Here is a 27774-nt window from a genome sequence, read left to right as displayed (position 1 = left end):
AACATTACAGTGGGCCCCAAGGGCCAGGCTAGTGTAAGGTCCAAGCCCGGCCCAAACCGGGTTAGGCTCGTCGGGTCCGGCAAGCTACCCGCCCATTTCCACCCTTAGTAACCCTACCCTACTCGCCTCAGACTTGCTTCTTCTTCTTCCTCTTCGGCGGGAAGAATTCCTCTCCCAATATCTATTTTGCCCCTCTGTAGATCAGATATCTACTTCTCTGCCACCACATACGATAAGACACAGAGAGAGAGAGAGAGAGAGAGAGAGAGAGAGAGAGAGAGAGAGAGAGAGAGAGATGCTTCCTTTCATGCCTTCTTTCCCTTCTCTTCCCAATCAAATCCAAGCCCATGGAAGCAACGATTCAAACCAACAACAGGTGATTTTTTCTTGGTTTTTTATTTTTATTTTTCTGTGTTTCATACATTTTTTTTTTGGCAATTATGAAAAGGTGCCATAATACAAGTTCTTGTTTGCCACAACAAAACTAAGTTCTGGAAACTCATCTACTGTACATTCGGCATGTTTGCATGCCAATCGAGACTATCCACCATGTGGGTCCTGCTGTGGATGGAGCGTCTAGCTTGAAAATCACACTGATCAGATGATCCTGTCCATATGATTGTGGGTTTTCAAATGGACGGGTAAGATGAAAGTGGCCTGTTGGTCTGAATTGCACGGGCGGAGTCAAATGGTTAGCGCAATCCAAACCTTGTGATTTTCAGCATGTGTTTATGCTGATCCAGACCGTCCATCTTGTTTGTTTTAGTGTGGATCGAGCGTATCCTCGAATTCACATTGATCAGGTGGTTCTGACCATCCAATTGGAGACCTTCAAACAGATGGTTAAGAAGAAAATGATGTTGGTCCAAACCCGACGGGCATATTCAGATGATTAGGACACTGAATGGGTGTGATTTTTGCATGTGCAATGGCATTCAAGACTGCCCATCTTGTGGGTCCCATCATGGTGGCAATCAAATGGATGGTAAAGAAGAAAATGGTCTGCATGTCCAGATTTAATGGGCTACTTCAGGGGCCTGTTTGGACGCACTTCCTCAAAAGATGGTTTCCAAAAGAGGGAGTTTCTGGCCAGCTTTTTCAGTTAACTTGGCAAAAACCAATCGGATTTTTTGCTTTGTCGAGCAGGAGATGAGATGGGCACTTGCAAAGTGCATCCAATTGCATAACATCAACAGCTGTTTTTATCAAAATGACATTTAGACCTCAAACACCCCTTTGGAGGGTGTGTCCAAATGACCCCAGATGGTTTGGAAGTCAAAATGGTATGATTTCTAAGTGCTCCACCCACCACGAGTCCCATGATCTATAAGGTCTGCATTTCTGTGCATGTATGCCACATTTGTGATGTGGGAGTTGCCACAACTTAGATGTGGCAAACACTCATTGTAGTCTGGCCCCCCAAAAAATGTATTTTTTTTTAGTAATGCAATGTTCCTGTAATAAAAACAGGTGAATTCGAGCAATCCAAGCAGCAATCTCACCCATCCATTTTCATGCTCGTCGTGTACCCACCAAATTCCTCCCCAGTTACATGCTCTCAACAGTCAATTCCTGAACCCGGTGATGATGCCGTTCAATAATGGAAATACCCATTTGAGTAACTTGCATGGAAATGGCATAGTGATTCCAAATGGGCCACCTTCAATGCCTTCGCACCGTTTCCCAAATGCTGCTGCTAATAATCACCACATGGTGCAAAATGGTTATGTGGGCATGCCTCAAAATTCAAATCAAGTTGCACCATCACCAATACATGGGCAATTTTGTAATTTGCCACAAAATCTAAACCAAATGGCGTTCATGCAACCAAACGGGCAATTCTTACCACAAAACCATCTACAGAATATGAACCAAATCATGCTTGCAGGGTGTTTGCATGCACAAAATTTGAATAAAAATATGCCATTGCAACCACTTGGGCAGTGTTGTGCTCATAATCTGCCTCAAAGTCTGAACCAACTTATGGGTTTGCCAAACGCGCAGTTCTGTTCGAACCAAATGCAGAATTTCAATCAAGTACTGCCTTCACATTGTTTGCAACACCCCATGAGTCACACTCATGTCTCTCCTCTTAACATCCATCCAAGCTCTCAACCTCCACATGTACCGGGTTCTCAAAATCCTAATTTCTCTATGAATCCTCAATTGGCCGCGGCGAATTCTAATGTGAATCCCAATAATGCGGTCTTATCTAATGAAGCCACAAAATTCAATAACCAAGATCCACATATCTTTAGCCCATCTATTGTGGGTCAGAATGCCATCCAAGGATCCTCTGTTGCCACTCAGCACTTACAAGGGAGCCTATTTCCATCACTTGCCCAAGGTCCAGCGCAAATTCTTCAGCCTCAAAAGAACATGCAACCTGGTGGATTCAATCAGTCACAGGTAACTCTCATTAGCCTTTTTGGCATTATCATGAGTTTGTTAGACTTATTATTTCTTTGAATCATTAGACTTTTTTTTTTTCATCACCAGGTGAATAGAGTCACTGCGTCGGTAGTATAATGATATCAATTCATATTCCTCACATCTGGCATTGATGTACATCTATCTAGACTATCCAAAAATGTGGGTCCCATTGTGGATGGAGCATATATCTAAAATCACATCCAATTAATGTCTATCAAATGGATGGTTCAAAGTAACTAGTGAGTGCTCCAAATTTGAAGGCAAAATCATATTGTTATGCTTCATCAACAGTTGGGTTACGATTTCGACAGCCTGGGTTGCCATATTGATGTGCATGGTTGAAAAGTCACCACCCTGTTCTAAATTGGAGCTTTGCTAAGCACACCTGCGGGTGCAATGAAGCTCATGTACATGCCACACATGTGCTAGCATGCATGATAGGTCGAGATCTAATCCATCCATCTGACGGCACCACCATATTGATGCCCTAGCCCAAGAATCAGGTCGATTCACTGGTCAGGTGGGCCACAGTTTGCAAAATAGATGTACGGCTCTGAAAAACTGGACTGAACTTTTCTAACCCATCCACCGGTTTCCAATGTGGGGCCATGTGCTAATTGATCTAAAATTTGTTTTTGGGAAATCGTGAGCGAGTTCAGACCAACTTGATGGATGGTTTAGATATCACACACATGTGCCATGCTGGCACATGTGTGGTGTGTACACGTGCTTTATTGCACACACGTGTGCGCTTAACAATCGTGCACAACTAATAGTAGCTAATTTTTGTATTTAATACCAAAAGATACTTCGTGCTTAGCAGGCTTGTAGCACTTCATCCTCTAGACATCGACTGTTCCCAAATTCCTGTCAATTGTGATAAGCTGTCATGTGGGGCTTGACTATGTCGCCACATGAGTTGTGTTAGTAATCATGTATGTATGCATTCCCTACAATTTTGCATAGCGAACTACTCAAGTATGTGCTTTGTGTTTGTGGGTGCTTCGAGCGTAGCAGTTTGCAAGGCAGCTTCCCTTCTATGACCCTACATTGCTTGCTTGCCCTTTATGGGGTGCATGTAGTACTGGGGGTTCAATATTGGGTGGGAACATGTAGTAGTAGGGGTTCAATATTGGGTGGGAACATGTTGGAATGTGAGCCTCTGTCATGGCCAGTTCCAAGGGACCGGGTAAAAGAGGAAGGTTAACATCTGGCAGGAAGCAGGTCGTAAAACTTTTGCTAATCTTCCATCTATAAGCCAGCCCCAAATTGCTGCTAGAGAGGCTCACATGGTGACGTTGATGAATATGAGATTTTTTTTTTCTCTTCTGCATCATATGAAGAGATTATCTTGTATGTGTTTGTTCAACATGATGTTGCATTGAAACAAAGTGGCAAATGTTTGGAGGCCTTTGCTTCTCAGCTATAAATTCAAATTCATCTTGTTAGTGGGGCATAACCACTACCTCCATGATGGAGTTTTGTTTTGTGAGAACTACTCCAGTCTCTCATAGCATTATAAGTTATAGTGCTCTTAGTTGCATTGATTTGCTTGGACCATCCAATTGATCAATCTGAACTATCCATCAAGTCCATGACACATTTCATGGCTATCATGCAACAATAGCACTGATCGGATGATCCAATCCATCCATGATTTGGCCTTTTTTCAAAAACCATCCTTTTCCAATCCATAGATGGGATAGCTACGATTGCCTAACGAATGCAATTCTTTAGAGTTATAAGCAACCCATGATGGCCCTAACAAATTGATGGATTAAATTGTTAATTGGACCTATTTTTGCATGGTCTTGACCATCCATATTAAAGGTTGTTGATCACTTGTTAATATTTGTCAATTCGGTATGATATTTGCGCCCATGAAATGTGCTCTGGACTTGATGTTGTTCAATGGATTGGACTGTGTCCTAATGCAACTAGGAGCACTATAACTTGTATTGATCTGAGAGTACTGGAGCCTTTTTTTTTTGTGGGAAGGGCCACCTTCATGTTGGAATTAATAGTGCATTATCAGAACATGCTCTCTAATCTTCAAAATAATAATAATAAAACTTTTAAAAATAAAATAAAATCAGAACATGCTCTCTAGCATTTATATTTACAAAAAGACTGTTGCAAACTGCTTCTTGGCAAGATTGAGTAGCTTTAGTTAGTTTTCTGTTTACAAAGATTATGATGTTGTCCATCCCTTTGGTATAACGTAAATATAATGTTTCTTCTGTTTTGAGTAGGTTTTACTTTTCAGTTATGTGTTTACAATATGTTGTTCGTCTCTCTAGTGTAATAGAAGTATGTTTTTTCTCCTATTTGAGTGAATGAAATGCTTGAAAGTTTCTCCAGGCAGGAAAATAGAACTTGCAATGATATGCTCACACAAGCATTGGTGCTTGTAGTATATATGGCTAAAGGCACCTTCTACAATCTTTAGGTCTTTTGTATATCTTGATGAGTCAATTTATCTACCTCTAGCAAGCCTCCTGCCTTTTTAGGTATGTCTTCATCGTTCTGTAGTTTACAACCGAAGCAAACAACTCTTTGAGAATCATCAAATGTGTTTTGACTATCTTCTTTTATCATCTTAGATTACACACACAATTTTCGTAGATGTCTCTTAACCAACATAGATTAACTTCGAAATTTGCGGACCTCTCTCTCTCTCATATAAACTTCAACTCTCTGGCTTGTTTGGCTTTCTATTTCAGGGGAATGGCATTCAAGGTGGAAATAATAATGTCTCAAATATCAACCAAGGAAGTCCTACGACGAAGAACTTCAATAGAAATCTTCATGGATCTGGGAGGTATGCCTCTCTATAGGACTTATTTCATGGGTATGCATCTATGAATATTTCTTCATGTTGAATTCGATTTCATTCAGATTCCAGAAATCTCAGTTTCACAACGTGTCAAATGCAACGGCAAAGTTCACAAACACTGCCGGCAACTGGGGAAAAGGTCATGTATCTGAGCATTGTAACTTGTTACAAAAAAACAATATCATTTTAGTATTATTTCTCAACAAAATTTATAATTTTGCTTTTGTTGTAGCTTATGTGGAAATATATCCCGAAGGAAGTCTGTAGAATTCATATATGCACACCCAAAACATGGGGGCACACTCTTGTGGTACCATGGCTCCAATCAAAAGCAGGGCCCAATGATGTGTTCACTGAATCAAACCCGTCCATCAGATGAGTCATCTGAAAAAAACCCCAGCCCCCAAAAATTAGCCCAATCCAAAACTCAGGTGAGCCATAAGCACATGGACCATATTGAGAGGGAACACCCATTCTTGATTAGAGTGTGGGGCATAACATGTTGTATATGTAGAATCCATTCCATTCAGACCCTTCATCCACTCCAGATGAAGGGTCAGGCCAAAAATTCGGCTGTTCCATGGCTCAGGTGTGCCCCTGTGAAATTCAAGGGTGGGCGTTCCTTACCAGCTTGTCTCTGTTGCTGTGGTCCACTTCAGTTCTGCATTGGGCTTACTATTGGGCATTCTGGTTTTGTTTTTGTTTTGTTTTTTTATTTTTATTTTTTTTTATTTAATAAATTTGAATTGATGCATCTGTTGGATGGGTTGGATGATGTGAATACATCACGTGGGTCCCACATCTGTCCTGTCCTGCAGAAGTGCACCCCTGAAACATGAGGAGAATATGCTTATCCATCACTGTTGCTGTGGTAAACTTCAGTATGGGGTTAATATTCGAGTGTAATGCTCAGCACAAAGTATATACTGAATATGTAATAACGGTGCATGGCATGCAGTAAATGGCATATAACATGGCGATTTGCCAAGTCCGCGCATGTGTTTAAGGCAACCCATCTATATGCCACTACTGCATGGGTGCAAAGTGCAAGATCCAATCTATGAGTCAGGTGGGTCCGACCTTGCAGATGATCTGGCCCCAAAATCAAGCTGGTCAAGTCATCGCTTGGTCACACTTTTAGAGATGTGAGGATGGCTTAGAAAAACTTGGCCGGGATTTTCTATAGCTACCCATTTGTTTCATAAACTGTAGACCACCTCATAAGTGCACTGGCCTTATATTTCAGGCTAGGGCATCTAAACAGTGGGAACCAGCTGATGGACAGCTTGGATCTCATACCCATGTCCCATGCGGGCACACGTTGTGGCATGTAGAATCTATATTTGGTTGCCTTCTACATGCATGCCTTATACACAGGTGGTCTTAGCAAAGCTTGATGACATATCTTGTATGTTGGTTGGTGTGCTTTAAATGGTGTTTTTTTTTTTTTTTTTTTGAGAAATGCTCCAGTGATCTCAAAGCACTATAAGTTATAGTGCTCTTCGTAGCATTGGGACACTTAGTCCAACCCATGATCCGGATTGCTTGTTAGGTCAAAGGAAATTTCATAGGCTCCCATGCAAAGGTCACATCAATCTCATAAATATTAACAATTTGAGCAACGGTCTTTAATTTGGATAGTCAAGATTGTTTACACAAAAATGGGTACAATCAACAAATTGGTCTGTGTGTTTGTTAGGGCCCATTATGGACTGCTTATTATTAATTAAAGTGGTTTGCTTAGAAAGTTGTTGATGTGATAATGATTTGATTTGATTTATATATATGGATTTGCTTTTGATAAATGATAATTAATAACTTGTTCTAACATGCTCATACTTGAAAAAATTAATATCTTTTAGGCATATATATGTATATTTGTTTTTTTTTTTTTTGTTTTGTTTTGTTTGTTTGTTTTTTTTTTTTTTTTTTTGGCTCTTGTTAAATGATAATTAATAACCTAACATTGTTATGCTTGAAAAAATAAATAATCTTTTAGGCATTTATATATATATATATATATATATATATATATATATATATATATATATATATATATATATATATTCTTATTATTTATCATGTAGCTTACACTATGCACTACAGAGCGTTGAACGCTATGCAATACACTTCTGCCATGTAAAACATTGGAGATTATATTCCATATTCAACAAGATCCATGATTTAATTAATAGCTCAAACCTTTTTTTCTTTTTCTTTTTTTGGGTTCTGCCCATGTAGGTTGAGGATGATTGAGACTGCCAGTGTCGTAGCTAAATATGGTATTGGAAGGTCTTCCCAGTATTGGGAATGCTTTCCCTTTTCTTCCATGTGCCTTTTTCTTTCTTGACCTTTAGTAAGAATTCTTATTAATAAAAAATAGTCTTGGGGTTTTTAATTTGTCTCCAAAGATGTCCTTCAGTCTAGAAATGATTGCTATGGATCTCTCCGTGAGTGCATGCATTAATAGATAATGTATTCCATAGAGTACTTAAAGAAAATTGGGGTTCAATGACAATCCTACCCTACCGTACCTTTCAAAGAAGAAGAAGAAGAAAGAAAGAAAGAAAGAAAGAAAGAAAAAAGAAAAAAGATCCTATCCCAGCATATTGGGTTCCTTGCCCAGTAGTGTACTGCAGATAGGGTTGCAACTTGGGTTCAGGTCAACCTGAACCCGATTGACCCAACCTGAGTTTGGGTTGGGTCAGGTTGTCAAGGTCCTCGGGTTGGGTTTGGGTTGTAAAACACCAATCCAATTTGAATTCGGGTTGGGTTTTGGTTGAGCAAATTTGAGTCAGAAATAATCACATGTATATTTCTGCTGGGCTGGGTTGGGTTGGATTGAGTATAAATGACTTTGGGTTTTGGCACCTTGGTTTGGAGTTCGGGCCAGGTCAGGTTGCGAGTTGGGTCCTTTGAGAATGAGTTGGGCTTGAGTTGCTCCCTCAACCTGACCCAACCCGCCCAAGTTGCACGCCTAATTGCAGAGTACTGTCCACACTGGTTTCTATGACACTCTTGGGAATATTTTCCCAAATCAACGGAACTTGGATCCTCGAGAAAGTTTTGTTCCTTCCTCACAGTTAAAATCTTGCAGTAACATGTATTAGAATTTATTATTATTATTATTATTATTATTATTATTTTAGTCAAGGTTAGCTAAGCCCGCATGTGTGTACAAGGGATCCCATCTACACACCATCGGATGTATCAGTGTGGCACATTGGTGCGTACCATACCCTTAGTAATCTGGTAGATTTAACTGGCGATGGGCTGGGCAGCTTCTAGGCGTGATCATCATGGCTTTGGCTTGCGCCTGATTTTTTGGGCCTACACATGAGTTTCTGGCGCATTGAATTAATCGTCTGGGCTAAGCCCAGGTCTAACAGCTTTTTTCTGTCAATGACATGCCCTTGCCCCAGTCTAGGTCCATTTAGTACTGTTATGGGTTGGGCCCGAACGGCAAACAGGGATGGCCCTACCGCGGCTCCTCCAAACCTGGCCTATTGCCACCCTTCACTGATGGGTGAGCCAGATGATCTCTTCGAGTGGAGATTATATACGTTTTCATTTGTGTGATGCTTGTCACTAGCTCATGTTACAATGCTGGCAACTTGCTTTCTAGGGCACTATAGATATTATTTGTGTTTGTTGAGACTTAGTGACAACCTTGTATATTCATTGGTTTGCACATTCCGTTGTGTAAACAGGGAACTGCAACAGGGGAGCTGCAAAACCTCATCCTGCAAACTCGAACAAAAAGGCCGTGCCAGAATTTAAGAGGTAGTTTGTCTGCTTGGTTAGCTTGCATTGCTATCATATGAAGCACAATCATTATCTTCTTGAATTTATATGGTGTTTTCCATGTAGATCGCTTCCTTTGACCTATACAGAAGAAGAAATTCGACAATGGCGTGAAGAGCGCAAAAAGAATTTCCCATCAAAATCAAACATGGAGAAGGTTTTTCAGTCTTCATCTCTTTATTCTTTCGATGTTAGCTCGAATACATCCCTATGTATTACAATAAAATATATTGAGACTTCAGCCTTTGAATCTGGGTCATCTTCCAATCATCCAAACCGTTAATATGACAAGTCTCACTTTGTATGGTGAGAATTTAACAAATAAAAGCTCTCGATTGGATTGTTTCAACCCTTCGATAATTTGGCTCTCTTGCTTTGAACATGAACCGTCAGCATAACCTTTGTATAATCAGTGGGTTGAAATATTCAATCGAAGAGTTTTTTTTTTTTTTTTTTGGGCATCGCCCATTCAAGGGGAGCCCTATCAAATAGATGGTTTACATCATTGAAAAGGCCCAAATCTTACCGTAGTACATTGGGATGTATTGGAGCAAACCTCCTTTGCCCCCAATTCATTATTTCATGTAAACATAGTCAGCATTTTGATAAAAGCCTTCTCCTTTAGAAATTGGCTGGAAGACATGAAAATGCTGATGCCAACGACACGGATGCCAAAATTCGGCGCCAGGTATTACAGTCTCCATATTTTCTGCTACTTTCTATCCTGAGGAATTATAGGGCGCTGAGTCTAAGTAAAACTTACACTGAGAATTTTGGGTTCCATGTGTGTGGGGCCCATGGTTCTGTGATCCATCCCCTTTGATTTGGTGGGCACCACCAGAGATGGGGGATGCCCAAAAGTCTCCTAGATGGAAGATCCTAATCCTTTTAATCTTGGCCACAAATAGATGGTTGAAAAAGATGCAGCAACAGTTCACATTCAATGGAAAGTAGGCCAAAGATTGAAGGGTTGGGATCTATTATTTGGCAGCCTAGATCACAGAACCATGGGGTCCCGCATGGATAGAATCTCGCACTTAGCAAGCTACAATTCATCACTGGTCTCACCTCATGACATACTTTCAACTTTCATTGGATTTCACCTGCAGCAACTGAAGGACATCCTAGCCAAACAGGCGGAGTTGGGCGTCGAAGTTGCGGAAATCCCGCCAAACTATCTCTCAGAAACTGAAAACCAAGGTGGTAAAAGAGACGACATGAAAATGGGGCGTAATAGAAAGGGTAGATTCCGAAACAAGTATGATAAAAGAGGAGATCACGGTCGAGAGAACGGGTGGGCCAAGAAACAAAAGTTGGAACAGGACAAGCAATCTCTACCGTCTGTCCCAAGCAAGAGGAATCCGACCCTACTAGAGAAGCTGCTGAGCGCGGATATAAAGAGAGATAAGAGCCATCTGTTGCAAGTTTTCAGGTTCATGATGTTGAATTCTTTCTTCGAGGGTGGACCCAAAAAGCTGTTGGAGTTCCCTTTGATTACGGTGAAAGATGTGGGCCTCAAGGACGAGATTGACAAAGGAAAGGTTTCTTTGCGTGGGGGTGATGATGCTGTATCGGCCAAGGAAACCGAAAGTCAACCACAAGATCTTAGTGTGGTCGATGATGATGATGATGATCAAGATAGTAAAGGAGAAGTGATGGTTTACGGGTATGTCAGTGGAAAGGGTTGTGCCACGGAGCAGATTGAGAAACCAGAGGCAGAAGAGGGAGAAATCACAGACTAGAAATTGAAATGGTTGTAAGGAATTGCATTCCACCAGTGCTTTCCATGCACCGAGTGCATGTGTTCAATCGTTTGTAGTGTTTGGAACTGTTGATCTGATGGGCTACAGTGTGGTGGGCCATAGGCTGGAGATTGTAAGATTGTGGTCTGAGTGGACGACCCTGACCACCTGATGTGAATTTTGCCTGTTGAATATGGGCCGTCGCATGTTTCTATCGAATAGCCTGTTTCCATGTCAGCAAATATAACCCAATAGATTGATTCTCGAGTTATCGGCCAACCACGTGGTGGCCTGCCAAATCAATGGTCCTGATCACCATAGATGAGTATGATGCATATAATAGAGAGCCTTTCTTGTATTTCCTTTGTTAAGTCTAGGATTGACAAATTCAGGTACTGGGCCTGTTTGGGTGCCACATAAAATTGAGTTCCATCTCACTTTGCAGTTATGTATTGATATCATACTTGTTTTAAAGAAATAAAAATAACCTTGATACTAAGACATAACTAGGATTAATTAAAATGAGATATATCCATTTTTAAGTGGCCACCCAAACAGGCCTTCACCCTCAGGCTCTTATGCTAATGTGCTGGTCTGTTGGATTTCCGGGCTGGCATCAGGGGCAGAACTGAGCATGATTTATAGGCCTACCAGCCTCAAGCTTAAGCCTCATACTTCTCAGTTTGAGGCCCCACATGAGTGTGTGGTTTATCCGCTGTTGGCTGGTGTCAGACTGAACCCACTCCCAGTGGGGCAGGCGGAAATGCCCTCACTTCCTCGGCTTTCTCTCTCTGTGGAGTCGCCATTAACTCAAGATGCAGTTAATGGTGACAAAACACTGTCGGACTAAATCCTGCATTGAACATCCCAGAATATTATGAGCCGTGAATTCTGATCAGTAATGCATTTTGGACAGTTATAAATAGGAGTATCAATTCAATGGGGGCCATGCTAGTCTGGGCTGAGGTTAGCCTGAGCCCACTGGTTTAATCTCGGTTTGAAATTTAGGTACAGGCCAGATTAGATGGTCCTAGATATAGGCTCCACATTGGCTTTGTATTGAAACCAAACGTGTATATTTTCTCAAGCCCAAAAATCAAACGGCCTAAAGGGTGAATTCCGCTGGCAGCCGGGCCTAGCCCATCAAGCCATAAGAGTCTATAAAATGACTAGAAACATCAATTTCTTGAAATATTTGGGCATCTTCTCTCACCAATGAGATGGCCCAGTGATTGGTCGGTCTGGATGGATCAACAAGTGTGCACCTCACCATCTACGTTATGCACAACATGAGTAGCATTCAGTAGACAAAAAAAAAAAAGAGGCAGATCTAAGATTTGAGTGATTTGAACTGGCCAAATCACTCAAAAGCATGTGTAACAAAAGTTGTGTAGAGCCCATCATGAAATTCACTCCATACGTTTGTTGCACTGGCTCCTTTTAAGGCATCAACAAAATGAGGCAGATCTAAAACTCGAACGGGCTATATGTGGTAGGACAACAACAAACCCATTGTTATTCTTCCCTGGCTGCAAAACTGTCCAGACAGAGAGACCGTCTGGTCCACAGATCCTGATGCAGGGTCCATTGATTCTGAAATTCAAACCATCAGCGCATGGAATCATGGACCACCTCATGATGAATTCATTCCCATTTCCTTCTTCCAAAAAAGGTCTGGCACTTGAATGGGCTTGAGCTTTGAAAAGTTCCCCAGCCCAACTAGTTCCCAAGTCTCTCCATCCAGAGGTTATGGAGAGACTTGAACTGACATTACCAACCTAATTAAATGCTATTCATCTGATAAACAGGTAAAATCCTCGAATGCGCAGATTCAATGCATATTAAGAATCATGCAAGTTCGATGTTGGGCTCCATCTACACAAAATCTGAACCATCCAAGCTTACTGATTGCAAAAATTATGGTTTTTAACAATGAATTCGGTTTTCAGTTCTGACAAATGGACCCCACCATTTAGCAATCCAGAGCGTCTGTCACATCCAACTAGATGGGCCATGCATAAAAAATCCCATAGACCAGGAACCTAACTTACAGATGATTAAGGTAAGTAACAGCAACAGTTCACAATCAAATCAAAGACGTCCCAGTATTTTATTGGCTGGGATCTTCCGACCTGGGAGAAATTAGCACGTGACCGTCCATGGCAGCAGGCCAGGCCTAAAAGAAGCATGATCAACATTTTTTAATAGCCATGGCCTTATCGGTTCAAAATCGAAAGCCCAAACCAGCCAACCCCAAGCCTGACGTACTTTCAACCCTAAAAGCAACAGACAACGGTTTGGATTACCATGGGCCCCACTTATTGAGAATGAAAACACGACCCATCGGAGGATTTTATCCCTCTATATTGACTGATGGGAGAAGACAAAGTAGAGCCCAAAGACCCAGGTCATGATATAGCCATACATTCCGCAGGTTAGCTTCCCCAACCTAGTATGGCAATCATTAAAAATACGCATCCATGAGGTGATCCCAGCCATCTATTCGGTGGGCTTTGTTAGGCGTTCAGTGTGGGAAAGTGAATAAGTAACTCTTCTGGCTCTACCTCATCACAATTTCTAACCATAAAATCAATGCATGCATACAGGAGAAAGAAACAAATCTTATAAAAGAACATCAATCATGTGTAAATGAAAAACCCAGTAGTGTTACAGAGAGCCTGATGCAATAACCCCTCCCTTTTGTAACTAATTCCTACAAAACTTTCAATGTACAACATCAAATACACGAAAATTTACAACAACAGCTGATTGAGATCGATAAATGCACAAACTACAATCAGTGGAGAAAAACCGCACCACCCATCAAAATCGAACCTCAGGAGAGAATCTATATACAGTATCAGGTTTTGAATATGGGGTGCAGTACCTCTTGGTGCCGAGCTGGCAATGATGCCCACAAGGAAGCAAAAGCAGTCGGTGGTATTGCTCGCATTAACTTCCGTAACAGATCTGGGATCTCTGCCAACGTCTCTTCGTATGCAAGGTCACCTTCCGCAGTTAGTATCTGTTCCATGGAGAAAAAATAAAGGGAAAAGACAGAGATGGCAAGTAATGAGACAAACTCGGGCGTGGTGAACAGGAGTGTCAATGGGCCGGGGTTTGAATGGCCTACAACTGGGTCTTGCGATTTTGTAATCAGCCTTCTATTCCAAGCCCAAGCTACCCACCAGGGTTCCGTCTGGCCATAGACTTTGACTCTAGACCCGGTACTGAGACACAGGCCTAGTTACAGGTCAAGCCTGACCTAGGTCAATATAACCCGTTGCCAGTCAGAGACACAGGCCCATATCGCTCGTTGCCAGCCACACTGGTGAAAGCACAGAAAGGAAACAAACCTCAGCAAACACCGAAAGTATCTTGGGTAAGTTCTGATTGTTTCGGCCCAGCAACAAAGCATCTGACCTGGAGAGTTGAAACTTGCTTGAGCTCGCACAGCAGTGCATGTATGAGAGAGAGAGAGAGAGAGAGAGAGAGAGAGAGAGAGAGAGAGAGCAGGTTTCAAATCCAACTGGTTGGACCGTAATTTATGGTCCACCCAACAAATAATTGCCGATCCTTCATGTGTATACGCACGTCCAGCTTGTGGAATAGGTTTGCCCAATTATTGGGATTATTTTTGGCAAAAATCAGCCACATCCTCTTTTAGAAGTTATTTTCTATAGTGTGTCCTACCTAATGAGTGGATGGGGCTGATTTTTCCACTAGGTAGTCCTCATTGGTGCAACCTGGTTATCAACTCAATGGGATCTCGATACCCAAATTATAAAGAAATTAAAAAGTTGAATACTCACAAGAACAATGGAGTAGAGAGAGAGAGAGAGAGAGAGAGAGAGAGAGAACTTTTATTGATTTCAACCTTTTCTCTTACAAAAGTAAAAGAAAAACCACACTTAGCATTCAAATCTACCTACTTCTACACTACTACCCCCTTTTATAGATCCCAAGGGCCTGTTTGATTTTCTGGCTCAACTGTAATTACCTTGTAAATGAGTAATCATTATTTACCAAGGTAATTACTGCATCTTTCCCAATGCTGACTTTACCAGTTACTTTTTAAACACTTAAATCAAGAAATTTGCAAAATAAATATGGGGCCCACTGTAATGTGTGTGGCATATCCACACCGTCCACACCACATGAAATTGTGAGAATCGAATGCCTACCAGTAAAAGCTTCTTGGGGCCCTTAGAAGTTTTGGATCAAGCTTATGTTTATGTTTTTCACTTATCCATGTCTATGTGACCCTATGAACGGGTTAGATGGTGAATAAACCTCAATGTGGGCCCAGTAAAAGAATCGACTTTCATCGGTGGACAAATTAAGTCCATTGTTTCCTTTCATGTGGGCCAATTGAGCATTGGATCTTTCTTATTTTTCAGCTCATGCCCTAAAATATTTTAATAAAACAGATGGACGGCACGGATATATCAAATACAACATGGTGGGGCCCACGGATTTAAGTCAAACATTTTTGGACCAGTTTTCTAGGTGGAATTACTCACTCATCTTCAAACAAGTGAAAAAGTAATAATTACTTATTTCCCAGGAATTTACAAGTATCATGGAAAATCAAACAGGCTCTAAAGAAATCCTTTACTGAAATCTCTACAACAAAGAGAATCAATTACAATTTATTACAAACTAATCTAATATTTATTCATGTGGCAAAAGTCTAATGAAAAACAAACATGGAAAGCAATCAAATCTCTAAATCTAGTCCATATTTTCAATAATATCCCCCCATATCTCTCAAAAAAAATAAATTATAATTTCCAACTTTGTAAATAATCAACCCGAAAATCAACACATGTTGGGCCATACGGTGAGCCTAGGTGGGTTGGGCCCTACAGTAGGCCTAAGTGGGCTATGGGCTTGCATCACTCATGGTAGGAAAAATGTATTGGAAGGGTTGGATTTAAAGAGAACTTGATAGGTTGGAAGTTATTTTTTGGGTGGACCTCAAGTTATGGTCCAACCGGTTGGACTTGTGTGTGTGTGTGTGTGTACAAAGACACATGGAAAATTGTACTAGGAGTGACCTCAGGGGAGGTTCCCATGAGGTCGAGTTTTGTGGCCCCACCATGATGTGTGATGGACATCCAAGCCGTGCATTTGGTAGGTCCCCTTTAGGTTATGGGATATGCGAAAAATAAGCCATATCCAGAACTCAAGTGGACCACACCATCTGAAACCATGGGAAATCATGCCTAAAACATCTAAAAGCTCTTGGTGGGGCCCACAAAGCTCGACCTCATGGGAAGCTCCCCCCCCCCCCCCCACACACACACACACAAACTAGTTGTATGTACAACTAGTTCACCTAATTAGAGAGTAATTAATGCTAGAGATGCTAACGAGGTGGGCAGCTCTAGTGGGCCCCTTCGTGGTGTTAATATGAAATCCACCCTGACCATTAGGTGTGTCACCCCATGTTAGACCTAGGGACGAAAATCAAACACATTTGTGGTTTAGGTGGACCACACGATTGGAAACAGTGTACTAGGAAAAGCTCACCCTCCAAACTCTTCCCCTCTGTGGGGGGTGACAGGTTACTTTAACCAGTTTTGCAACTGGTCGCCTGGCTCGTAGTCCTCATAACCTTCTTTCATCATCCTACTACTTGTCAAAAGATTACCAAGAGGGTAATCATTGGGCTTACCACCATCGGATCTTACTCCACCTTCAGGGTTATCTGACGACCTTAATCCTCGGTTTCCGATGGCACAAAGCCCAATCCCACAAGACGAGGTTAGCCATTTAAGGCAGTCTCATCCCCTACTTCACCAAAGGAAGCAAGTACCCAAAGTAAGTTTAAGGACATTAGGGTTTGGTCCCAACTCTTCCCCTTGATGTGGCCCACTTGAATCACATATGAGAAGATTTTTTGGGCCTCACACCTAGCTTTTGGTGTGCCATCTAATGATTGGAGTGGATTTTACATATTCATCATGGTGGACATTGTAAAAATCAAGAGCGGACGTTTCTCTACCAATTGTTTCCATTAGCGTGTTCTACTTGAATCATAGATCATCCTGATTTTCTGGCTATAGGTTGAGCATGGGATTATACATCCTAATGGATCTCACATACACATCATGGCAGGCCTTGTAAAAAATCACAGGTGGGTGTCCGTCTCGCACCAGTTCCAAGAAAACAATGATATATTTCAAAAGGACTTGGCTTATAGCATTATCTATATGTGGCAAAGCTTTGTGGGCCCCACCATGATGTATATGTTTTATCCACATTGTCCATCCATTTTTCCAGATCATTTTAGGACATGAGCCCAAAAATGAGGTAGATCTAAAGCTCGATTGGTCCACACCATAGGAAACAATGGGGGTTGAACGCCTACCATTGAAAACTTCTTGGGGGCCACAAAAGTTTTGGATCAAGCTGATATTTGTGTTCCCTTCATCTAGGTCCGTGCAACCTTATGAATAGGTTGGATGGAAAATAAACATCATGGTGGGCCCTAAGAAGGTTTCAACGGTGAGCATTATTGTTCCACAGCTTCTTGTGATGTGGTCCACTTGAGCTTTGGATCTCCCTCATTTTTTGGGCATTAGCCCTAAAACGATATCGCAAAATGGATGAACGGAGTGGATAAAACACATACATCATGGTGGGGCCTATAGTACTTTGCCACATGTACACAATACCGAGGTCGGTGCTTTGTTGCTATACAATCCGAGTCCATTTCAAAAGAGTTCTACATCCAATTGGTTAGACCACAAGCTACTGTCCACCCATGCGATATCTTCCAAAGTATTAAGTGAGTGTAACATCCAGACCTTCTCATAGGTTGGCCCCACCATGAGGATCGCATAGTACAATAGTCAGTCCTATCCGCAAATTAAGTGGGCCACACCATACAAAACATCGTCTAGACATTGGGTAAATAGAGGAACATAAGTGTGGTCCACTTAATCATTGGATTTTGTATAAGTATTTTTCCAAAAGATGATGCTCATGATGGGGCCAACCTACTACACAGGTTGGATGTCGTGTACACAAGGTTAGAAGTTATTATAGAAAGTGAAAAGTGGTGTATTTATAGTAATGAGTTTAGTAGTGTGTTTATGTTCTTTTTGGGTGTGTGCATGTAAGTAGTGTTATGTTCTCCTGAGTATGTATATTTCCTCTCACACTTCTCCTTCACTTGTCCTCTCCTTTTCTTCCTTTCACTCTCTAAATACACCTGAATTAAATGTTATCTGCTGGTTGGACATCAACCTATAATCCAACCCATTGAACGGAGACTTTCTCGCTTTAAAAAAGGACTTTTATGAGACACTACCCTTGATTTTTTATAGGGCCCACCGTGATGTGTATGTGAGGTCCACTCCAACCATTAGATATGTAATCCTATGTTATATCTCGAGCCAAAAAATTAAGCTGACCTGTAATTCAAGTGGCCCACACCAAGGGAAACAATTGGGAGAAAGCATCCACTCTTGATTTTTACAGGGCGCACAGTGATGATTATATGCAATCTACTCCAACCTTTAGATGTCATACTGAAACTTAGGACTAGAGCCCAAAATCAGGCCCATCTGTGATTCAGGTGGGCCACACCAAAGGGAAACAGTTTGGATGGTGATTTTTGTCCCATCCACTGTTTCCAATCATATGGTCCATCTAAACCACAGATGGGGCTGATAAATTAGGTTAACTAGTTAAAAGTACAACTAGTTTCTCTCTCTCTCTCACACACGCGCTCACATTCTCTGGAAGTACCTTGCCACCATTCGGAAGAATAGTCCATGTAGAACTTTGGCTTCCTTGAGATCATTTCTTATGGGGAGACAGCTAAGCCAAGCTGGAAGGACCTGCAAGCCATAGAAAAACCAAATGTTTCATTCTCTTTCTCAATACTATGCTGGGCTGTCTCACTAATTGCGAGTTATGATGCCATGCATTTCAATCTAGAATCCTAAATCGTAGATCACAAGCTAACCAAGCAGTGGACATGTTGAGGATTCCTATGGTAGATTATAGGCATGCACCCACCACCAACTGTACAAACAGTAGTATTTATGTGCCATCATGCCCCCCATTGTTGATGGGGCCTACGAAAAAATGCTAATTAGATAGTCCAAGCAGTGGCCATTGAATGCACTGTTAGAAAGTGGTGGCAACTATCCACACATGGAAAACATGCATTTCTATCTGTACCATCCAAAACATGGGCCCCATGATGGATGGAGAGAAGCTTGGGAAGCGATCCGACTATAACCATCTGAATTTGCTTCAAATGAATTTGGAGCGCTAAACATTTTCTTTTTTTAACTGTCCAATGGATGGATGCTAATTCGACAGTTAGGATTGCTTGATAAACACAATTTATAAGTGCCAACCACATTATGGTATATAGATGCAGCCTTGGAGTGGACCGCACGATCCACCCAATCAAAGGTTTGGGCTCCACATGAGTGGTCTATCAATTAGCAGACCCCACAAATGGTGCGACCGAATCACAATTCCATGGGGTTTAGCCTTAGAGTCCTTATTATAGAAAGTTTTTTTTTTCCTGACGTGCTCCAAAACTTTTAAGAAAGAGGAATATATATATAGACAGAAGAAATAAAATCAATCTGCAAACAAGACCCCATCAATATATCCTCATCAATGTCCCTGATAACCTTGGAGGCCCTCACCATTCAAGGGCTGATCTTATTGCTACGAGGAAAAAGAAATCTTGATGTCATGACTTATCCCAAAAGATCCAGCAATTCCTCTTGAGCTAGACAGCCAAAAGCAAGGCAAGAAGAGCAATTCTCTACAGCAAGGCCCTCTTTTCCCACCACCATTCTTGCCATGCCACGTTTTCAACTGGTCTGTCATAGAACCCAGAATGACCAACAAAACAGTTGCTTTTGCTTCAACAAAATATGTATACATGTAAAGATTCTCTGTCATTATTTCTTTTATTTTGGAACTTGAATGGGTTTAATTTGGGAGTGATGATCCTTTCTTAGTGGTGCAACTCAACTAGAGGTGTTAGAATACAGAACCTCCCTTCTAATATCTCAAGTTTATACTTGTTACTTGACACACCGGCTTGCACAATTTCGGTCTTCGAATTGTTTTCTTACTGATAAGCTAGTGATTCTTCCGCTGTACTCCAATTTTAGTTAGGCAAACATTGGTAAAACCAATGTTTTAAATATCACCGATATCGGCCGATATATCCCACGATATATCTTGTATCCCACCTGTGCGTTACGAAACCACATGTAGTGCCGATACATCCCACATGTTCAATCTGGTGAGCATTTTCAATTTCTGATCCTTTTTTTTTAGTTGAAATTATGTTAAATCAGTGTCAAATGGTTACAAATTCATTGGTTCTTCATGTTTTGCATGAAAAATCATGGAGTTGGAACTTTGATTTTGATATCCATTGGCTCTTCATGTTCTCCATTTTTTTTCTGAAAATTTCCTTCAATTAGCTGTCAATTAAGACTAATTTCGAAGTAAATAGGAGTTATTGATGAAATGATCATCACAAACACTCTAATTTCGAAATTTGAGTGTAGGTGGTCCAATTTGGGGAAATTTCGAAAATCGCTTGCAATGTTGCACTCTAACCATGAAATCAAGCATGTATGAGGGTTGATCTACTAAGTCCTTGTCAATTTTCAGAAAATAAAAATAATTTTTTAATTAAAAAAATACTTTCTTTTTTTTTTCGAAATTTCCCTTCAACTAGTTGTCAATTGAGACTAATTTCAAACTATTTACGAGTGTTTGATGAAATGATCATTACATACACTCTAAATGTTATGCATTCAATTTGAATATAGTTGCATACTTATTCATGTTTTGAATGAAAAATAATGGAGTCGGAACTTTAATTTCGATATCCATTTTTTCTTCATGTTTTTTTATTTATTTATTTTAAATTTTAAATTTCCTTCAACTGGCTGTCAATTAAGACTAATTTCAAAGTATTTAGGAGTGTTTGATGAAATAATCATCACATACACTCTAAATATTATGCATTTAATTTGAATATAGTTGCATACTTCTCACACAGGCATGCTCACCTGCGCGCCTTTGCACACGTGTCATGGGCGTCTAATCCGAACGGTCCGTTTGATGCAACATCCCATGAAACCTCAAGGGACCAATTTTCGCCCTGATCTAAAACTCTGTTGGGCCATAGCAAAGAGAGATGCAAATCAAGGGAGGAAACTGTCTTCTTTTTTCATGGCCCACCATAGTTTGGATCAAAGTAAAAGTTGGGCTCTAGGGGTTTGATGGGGTGCTGCATCACATGGACCGTTTAGATGTCGGAAACATCTCACGTGTGATGAGCTCTCAAAAAGTTGCACGAGTTCCGTGCGAACTGGTGCGCAGCTGAGCTTTCGGGTGTGTGTGTGTGTATATATATATATATATATATATATATATATATATATATATATGAGGAATGCTCACCTACACACCTTTTTACGTGAGCACCCATGAGCACCTTTGCACACGTGTCATGGGCACGGAATCTAAATGGTCCACGTGATGTGGCACCCCCTTGAAACCTCACAAGCCCAACTTTCAGCCCAATACAAAACTTTGGTGGGCCATGGCAAAAGGAAACAATTTACTCCCTTGATTTGCATTTCTCTTTTCTATGGCCCACTAGAGTTTTGGATCAGGCTAGAAATTGGGCCCATAGAGTTTCAAGGGGTGCCGCATCACGTGGACCATTCAGATTCCGTGCCCATGATACGTGTGCAAAGGTGCTCACGGGTGCTCACGTAAGAAGGTGTGCAGGTGAGCATTCCTACACACACACCCTATACAAAGGAAACCTATTATGTGTACTTCTTTTTTGAGATGTTATGATTGAAAAGTGTATTAAGGTCTTTTTTCATGGCCCACCATAGTTTGGATCAAAGTAAAAGTTGGGCTCTAGGGGTTTGATGGGGTGCTGCATCACGTGGACCACTCAGATGTTGGAAACATCTCACGTGTGATGAGTTCTCAAAAAGTTCGCACGAGTTTCGTGCGAACTGGTGTGTAGTTGAGCTTTCGGATATATATATATGAGGAATGCTCACCTGCGCACCTTTGCACATGTGTCATGGGCACAGAATCTGAATGGCCCATGTGATGCGGCACCCCCTTAAAACCTCACAAGCCCAACTTTCAGCTCGATACAAAACTCTGGTGGGCCATGGCAAAAGGAAACAATTTCCTCCCTTGATTTGCATTTCTCTTTTCTATGGCCCACTAGAGTTTTGGATCAGGCTAGAAATTGGGCCCATAGAGTTTCAAGGGGTGCCACATCACGTGGACCGTTCAAATTACGTGCCCATGACATGTGTGCAAAGGTGCTCACGGGTGCTCACGTAAGAAGGTGCGTAGGTGAGCATTCCTACACACACACCCTATACAAAGGAAACCTATTACGTGCACTTCTTTTTTTAGATGTTATGATTGAAAAGTGTGTATTAAGGTCTTTTTTAACAATCCCTAAAGTTTCATTGAAAAATTCAACCATTTTCCCAATGTTTTCCCATGTTTCCCAAAAAGTGTGATAAATTATCCGATACAAATAATATATCCCGTGCGATAACCGATATGTATCTGTATCCCAAGGATGCGATATGTAACGCAATAGCGATATTTCGAACACCGGTTGATACACACCTCCATAATTTATTTGCAAATGTGAAAAATGAAAAGAAAGAAGCATGTGTATCAAAAAGATGGGGCGTATATATCATCATCAATTTCTTTTGAGAGATGCAACATCATAGCCTTGTCCCAGTTACTTGGGTTGGCTTCAAGTACCCTAGTTCGCCAACTATTGCTATCTACAACCCTATCCTCTAGAAGTGAACAAGCCTTCAAAATCCCCCGCACCACCTCAATATTTGTCCTTCTAGGTCTTCCTCTTATCCAGTGTTCGGAGTATCAGTATCATTACATCTATTGCTGATCGAGGAGACAAAAACAAGTATCGATCTTGCTTATACCCGGTAATGTATCGTTGGCTGAGGGAAACATTGGGGAAACATGTGGTAAACCATGGAATTTTTTAGTGAAACCGAGAAGATGCTAAAATACACATATTTATATATTTAAGAATAAAAAAAATTTGCAAGAAAAAAAGGTACATAATAAGTTTCCACTTAATAAGGGATAAATCATGTGCTATCATTAAAAAAAAATAAGTGGAATGGTAACCAAAATGAATTCATTTCATACCCATAATATCATTAGGAAGTAAGAACACAACAATCACTCTATTGGGTGATGCTGGGTTCAATACCAGAATTTTTTGCAGCATGGCATGATAGAAGTGTGGCAAAGATGGGAAGGTGGTGTGGCATTTGGTGGCCATGGCAGTCTTATGGGCTATATGGGGTGAGAGGAAAATTCATTGTTTTGAGAATGGATCGAGGTCTATAGGCTCGGTCAAATGGGCCTCTGGATTTAAGGATTTGGATGTTTGTGTCCTTATTGCCCTTTTGGGTTTGTAATTGTTTTGTTCTCTTTTTGTATTCTTTTTCACCTTCGTTTTGAGGTGGTTTCTTAATAAAAGTTGTTAGCTTTCGAAAATAAAATAAAATAGAAACACTAATTGCTTAAGTTATTTTTAAATAAATAATAAAAAAAAAAAGTCATACATTCATCCATCCATCCATCCATGCACGCACAGACACACACACACACATATTTATATTTATATCTATCCACGTGTGCATGCATACATTCATCCATCCATCAATGCACACATCCACACATACATATATCATACATCCACCCATACATGCATACATAATTATGAAATAAATTAATTATTTTTAAAAGTAGACTTTTTTTCCATAATTTTCAAAAATCCAAAAAATATTTTTTAAAAAAATAAAATTGCAACACATCACTCATTGACATTCATCCATGAGTAGAAAAAATGAATACGTTTTTCATAAAACAGTATCATTGTTTTTTATAAATAAAATAGTTTTTTTCTTTTGCATTTTTAAACTTTTAAATAATTATTATTTTTTCAAAAATGGAAGAGTGGTTGAAATCCACCCTCCAAGCAAATCCCAAAAAAAAAAATCTAAAGGAGTTCGAATTTCCTTTCTTTCTTTCTATTTTTTTGAATTTTTTTTCTAACTTTTGTAGTATTTACGCATGTTTTCTCCCTTCTCAATTTTTCTCCCAAGATTAGGGATTTGATTCACAAAAACTGGAGATATGTGGTCGAAATCCAATCCCCAACCAGATCCTCAAGAAATTTTCTAAAACAAAAAATCATTTTTTTTCACAGTATTTACACACATTTTTCCCTGATTTCCCTCAAGATTAGGGATTTGATTCACAAACACTAGAGAGTAGTAGTTGAAATCCACTCCCCAACCAAATCATCAAAGAAAAAATAAATATAGATATTTTTTTACTGCTTCTGATTTTCAAAATATTTACACACATTTTCCCACAAAAATGAGAGATTTTATCCACAAAGAATGAAGCCAATTTACACACATTTTCAACTAATGCATCCCCTTACCCAATGATTGCGGTGTTCTACAAATTCTTATTTTGGCAAGTCCTAGCCCCAGACTTTGGGCATACATCTACCCATCTCATTCCCCTTGCATCGCAGAAGTCTCTCCCCCCCATTCAAAATCACCTGAGAAACAGGGTTTTGTGGGCTGAGGAATGAGATCCACTGTTTAAGATGAACATGTTTGTTAGCCACTTCAGCAGCAGGTTTCACATGTGCAAAACACTATTTTTCACAAAAGAAATTTAGAAAATAGTCATAAGTTACATACATTTGAGTTATTTTACACTCTTGATTTTAGGTCCGTATCATTTTGGTAATGTGCTTCTGATTTTCTATTCTTTTTGGTGATTAAACGGTTCTTTGAAAAATGAAAGCATGCAATGTCAGATAAAAACAGATGAAATGGATCTTAGTATCTCACCTGAGTAGCATTGATGCAGTCTCTTCGGTATTCGCAAATCTTACCAAGGGCGGATATGGCATTATCAGTTGCCATCTGATTATCGAATTTTGAAGTTGATCGGTGTTTGATGATGTAATATAGCCTTCTCAATGCTTCTGTATAGAAAATACTAGTACTTGTTAGTCCCATTTGAAAAGATATCTTGTAGCAAAAAAACGAACACAAGGGGCCAAGTTAACTATCTCCATTATCACCTTCAATGAAAGGCATTGACTTTGCATCTCCATGTTCAGCACATACGCCAATTCCATAGATAGCCGCCTGTAATTAAGACTTTGAACATGTCATAAAAGGAATCTTATACATGCTTCTCATATGGAAGGGGCCCTACAAACCTATGAGTGCATGTATGTGTCTATGCATGTTGCATACATGCAACTAATTGTGAGTACGGGTGCAACTTGTGTGGGTTGGGTTGGGTTGAGGGCCAAATCGAGCCCGACCGGACCTCAAGAGGATCCAACCCACAACCCCACCCAACCCAAATTCCAACCTGAGGTGCCCAACCCAAACCCAACTTGGATTCCTCTATGCTCGAGCCAACCTGACCAAATACATGGGATGATTTCCAACTAGACCTGAATTTTCTCAACCCAAACCCAACCCAATTTCCAACCGGATTCATGTTTTCCAACCCAAACCCGACCTGAACTTGGGTTCAGGTTGCCCAAATCCAAGTTGCAGCCCTTATGTGCATTCAGTTATTGCAGAAATGCATTGGTGGCCCATGTGTGTGCAAACATGCAAACACGTGCATGGATCAATGGGGATTGTTCACTTCGATAGAAGGAAAAAGTTCAATTAGGTGCATGGTTTTGAATATCGGTACCGGTGGGCATATATCTGCCCTGCCAAAAACCTAAAGGATGCAACGTCGCGTATCACTGACCGTATCGGACAGTTATTTTTTAAGCCAAAAAAATTACGGGGAAATATCAGAAAAAGGGGGGAAATGAGATATCCAAGAATCTAACATTCTTTTGGGTTTTGAACATGTATTCAATGGTGCATCGGATCTTCTTTGGTAAGAATAGTGTGTCAGGTTGACCTGTTGTAAGCTATGATGTTGAGTTTTTGAGCTACAAATTTTTTACATATGTCATAAATTGATATGATATATTACTAATATAATTACCGATTAATAATTCGACTATCAACTTCATCAATTCACAATGTATAAAGTAAAAGAACATAGATGTTCAGAAAAAACTAGATGATAATTAAAATACACAAATAAATTAACATCCAGCAAATAGATGATATATTTATGTTTAGGAAACATAGATGTACCTAGATCTAACATTCTCTTAAACTAATTTTGGAAGAGGAAAAATGTTTACCAAACATGGTCCAAAATGATCCAAGAATACACCCATAATTGAAATCCAGCACATAGATGGTAGATCTATGTTCAGAAAACACAGATCTACCTAGATTCGCTATTCCCTAAAAAAATAATTTAAAAATCAGAAAATGTCCCAAAAAATGGCCTAGGACCCAAAAGTACACTCATAATTAACATCCAACAATGGATGGTAGATCCATGTTAAGAAAACATAGATTTACCAAGATCTATCATTCACCTAAACTTATTTTGAAAAAATAAAATAAAGCCCCCAAAATGGCTGAAAAATACAATACAAAAAAAAAAAAAAAAAAGAATGTTGTAAACACAACAACTTATTTAAGCAATGCATTTGTAGATCTATCATAGTTACATTGTATTCATGCATCACTGAAAATTTATTTTTTTTAAAAATAAAATTAAAGATGAAAATTGCAGAAATTTTTGAAAAAACAATGAATATCGAAAAATAAAAATCTTCTGCAAATATCCCTAAATCGAACACAAATTGAGCATGATTTGATCGATTTGGGGTTAGCATGTTGGTTTGAGATTATTTCAAAAAGATTAAACATATATATATATATATATATATATATTTTACCCCTTTTATTTCCCAAATCAGCAACCACACCGGGCATTTGATTCTTCAATTCAAGCCCAAATCCCTTGTTTTGATCTTCGAGACAAGCATGGAAGTGGTCAGAAATTTGGCTGAGAAGAATCCCTAAGCAAGAAAATTTTTAAAGGAGAAGGAAAAGAGGGGAAAAAGTGAAAAACTTGACTGAAAACGTGGCACCTGTGTGTATCAGTCACGATACACTGTCCAAGTGTCAATGCCGATATGGCCTGTATTGGCTGAAAGGGCCAATATAGGACTCTCTTTTTTACACAGGCCGATACAGATCCGCATTGTGTTTCGTCTTGCGCCGATACTGATACAATACGGCCATATCAGACGATACAATACATTTATTACGAACATTGATCAAGTGATTCCTCTAACTAAAATGCATGATAGTTGTATTGGTAATACAAAGCTTTACCACACAAACATCTGCATCAGCATCCATAGAAGCTTCAAGAAGAAATGGTAAGAATATGCCATGATATCTAGCAAATGAGAAGAAAACTTAATCAGGAGACAAAACAGTTCAGCAGAGCAATGAACTTCGAAACATATTGATTAGAGGACGGAGCAAAATACCTTATAGCACTAGCTCCACAATTCTCTGCAACATCGTTAAAAATGCAAATTGCTATGTATTTTTCCTCTAATGTCCAGTCATTCACCTACCCTCAAAAAGGTATTACAACATAGAGCAAAAACCATAATTAAAAAACCTGAGAATTTATCCTACCCTCAGAAAGGTGAAGATTAGTTGGATTATTGCTCCATCTGAAGGAAAGGAGCTATTCAAAGTTTCAAACTTACCAGCATTCGGGCAATAAAGGGTACTAATTCATTAAAATATGGAGCAAAAGCCGATTTCTGAAGCTTTGCGAGAGTTCCAAAGCATTTACCAACCTGATGGAGGAGACAATCAGATGTTACCAAAATGGTAAAAGAATTCGAGAAGATTATCTTCTCATGTGTAAAAC

General features: G+C 40.0%; 2 protein-coding genes across 6 annotated transcripts in view; one reads left to right on the top strand and one right to left on the bottom strand.

The window, feature by feature from the left end:
- The first annotated feature begins 4 nt into the window (after positions 1–4).
- Positions 5–11252, top strand: LOC131257957 (uncharacterized). 2 transcript variants are annotated; one of them, XM_058258941.1, is made up of 8 exons: positions 39–376; positions 1471–2409; positions 5157–5254; positions 5332–5408; positions 8980–9052; positions 9140–9230; positions 9699–9761; positions 10183–11252. In XM_058258941.1, the coding sequence occupies exons 1-8, from the start codon at positions 296–298 to the stop codon at positions 10813–10815; spliced, it is 2055 nt and encodes a 684-aa protein (XP_058114924.1). In that variant the 5' UTR covers positions 39–295; the 3' UTR covers positions 10816–11252. The 2 variants fall into 2 exon arrangements, with proteins under 2 accessions (XP_058114925.1, XP_058114924.1); XM_058258942.1 differs by lacking the exon at positions 9699–9761 and having other exon boundaries at positions 5–376.
- A 2164-nt stretch (positions 11253–13416) lies between these two features.
- The window catches only part of LOC131257956 (uncharacterized), a 43551-nt gene continuing 29193 nt past the window's right edge, over positions 13417–27774 (bottom strand). For 3 of the 4 annotated variants that reach the window (XM_058258937.1, XM_058258936.1, XM_058258938.1), the window contains 8 exons: positions 27608–27700; positions 27380–27465; positions 27219–27285; positions 25022–25088; positions 24786–24922; positions 18577–18668; positions 14172–14238; positions 13417–13840 (listed from right to left, as the gene is read on the bottom strand). In XM_058258937.1, the coding sequence (XP_058114920.1) occupies positions 13676–13840; positions 14172–14238; positions 18577–18668; positions 24786–24922; positions 25022–25088; positions 27219–27285; positions 27380–27465; positions 27608–27700 (774 nt within the window). In that variant the 3' untranslated portion in view covers positions 13417–13675. The remainder of the gene's footprint in view (positions 13841–14171; positions 14239–18576; positions 18669–24785; positions 24923–25021; positions 25089–27218; positions 27286–27379; positions 27466–27607; positions 27701–27774) is intronic. The other variant, XM_058258939.1, reaches the window with a different exon arrangement.

The sequence above is a fragment of the Magnolia sinica genome, chromosome 10 (assembly GCF_029962835.1).
Source record: "Magnolia sinica isolate HGM2019 chromosome 10, MsV1, whole genome shotgun sequence".
In the NCBI taxonomy this organism is placed as follows: Eukaryota; Viridiplantae; Streptophyta; class Magnoliopsida; order Magnoliales; family Magnoliaceae; genus Magnolia; species Magnolia sinica.
The sequence above is the reverse complement of the archived record's forward strand: the minus strand, read 5'-3'. Positions and strand labels throughout refer to the sequence as shown.

Excerpts from the sequence above, each read along its gene's own strand:
- LOC131257957 (XM_058258941.1), top strand. The coding sequence starts at position 296 with ATGCTTCCTTTCATGCCTTCTTTCCCTTCTCTTCCCAATCAAATCCAA. Across the intron at positions 2,410-5,156 it reads GTGGATTCAATCAGTCACAG|GGGAATGGCATTCAAGGTGG; the intron begins GTAACTCTCATT and ends TTTCTATTTCAG. Across the intron at positions 5,409-8,979 it reads TGCCGGCAACTGGGGAAAAG|GGAACTGCAACAGGGGAGCT; the intron begins GTCATGTATCTG and ends TTGTGTAAACAG.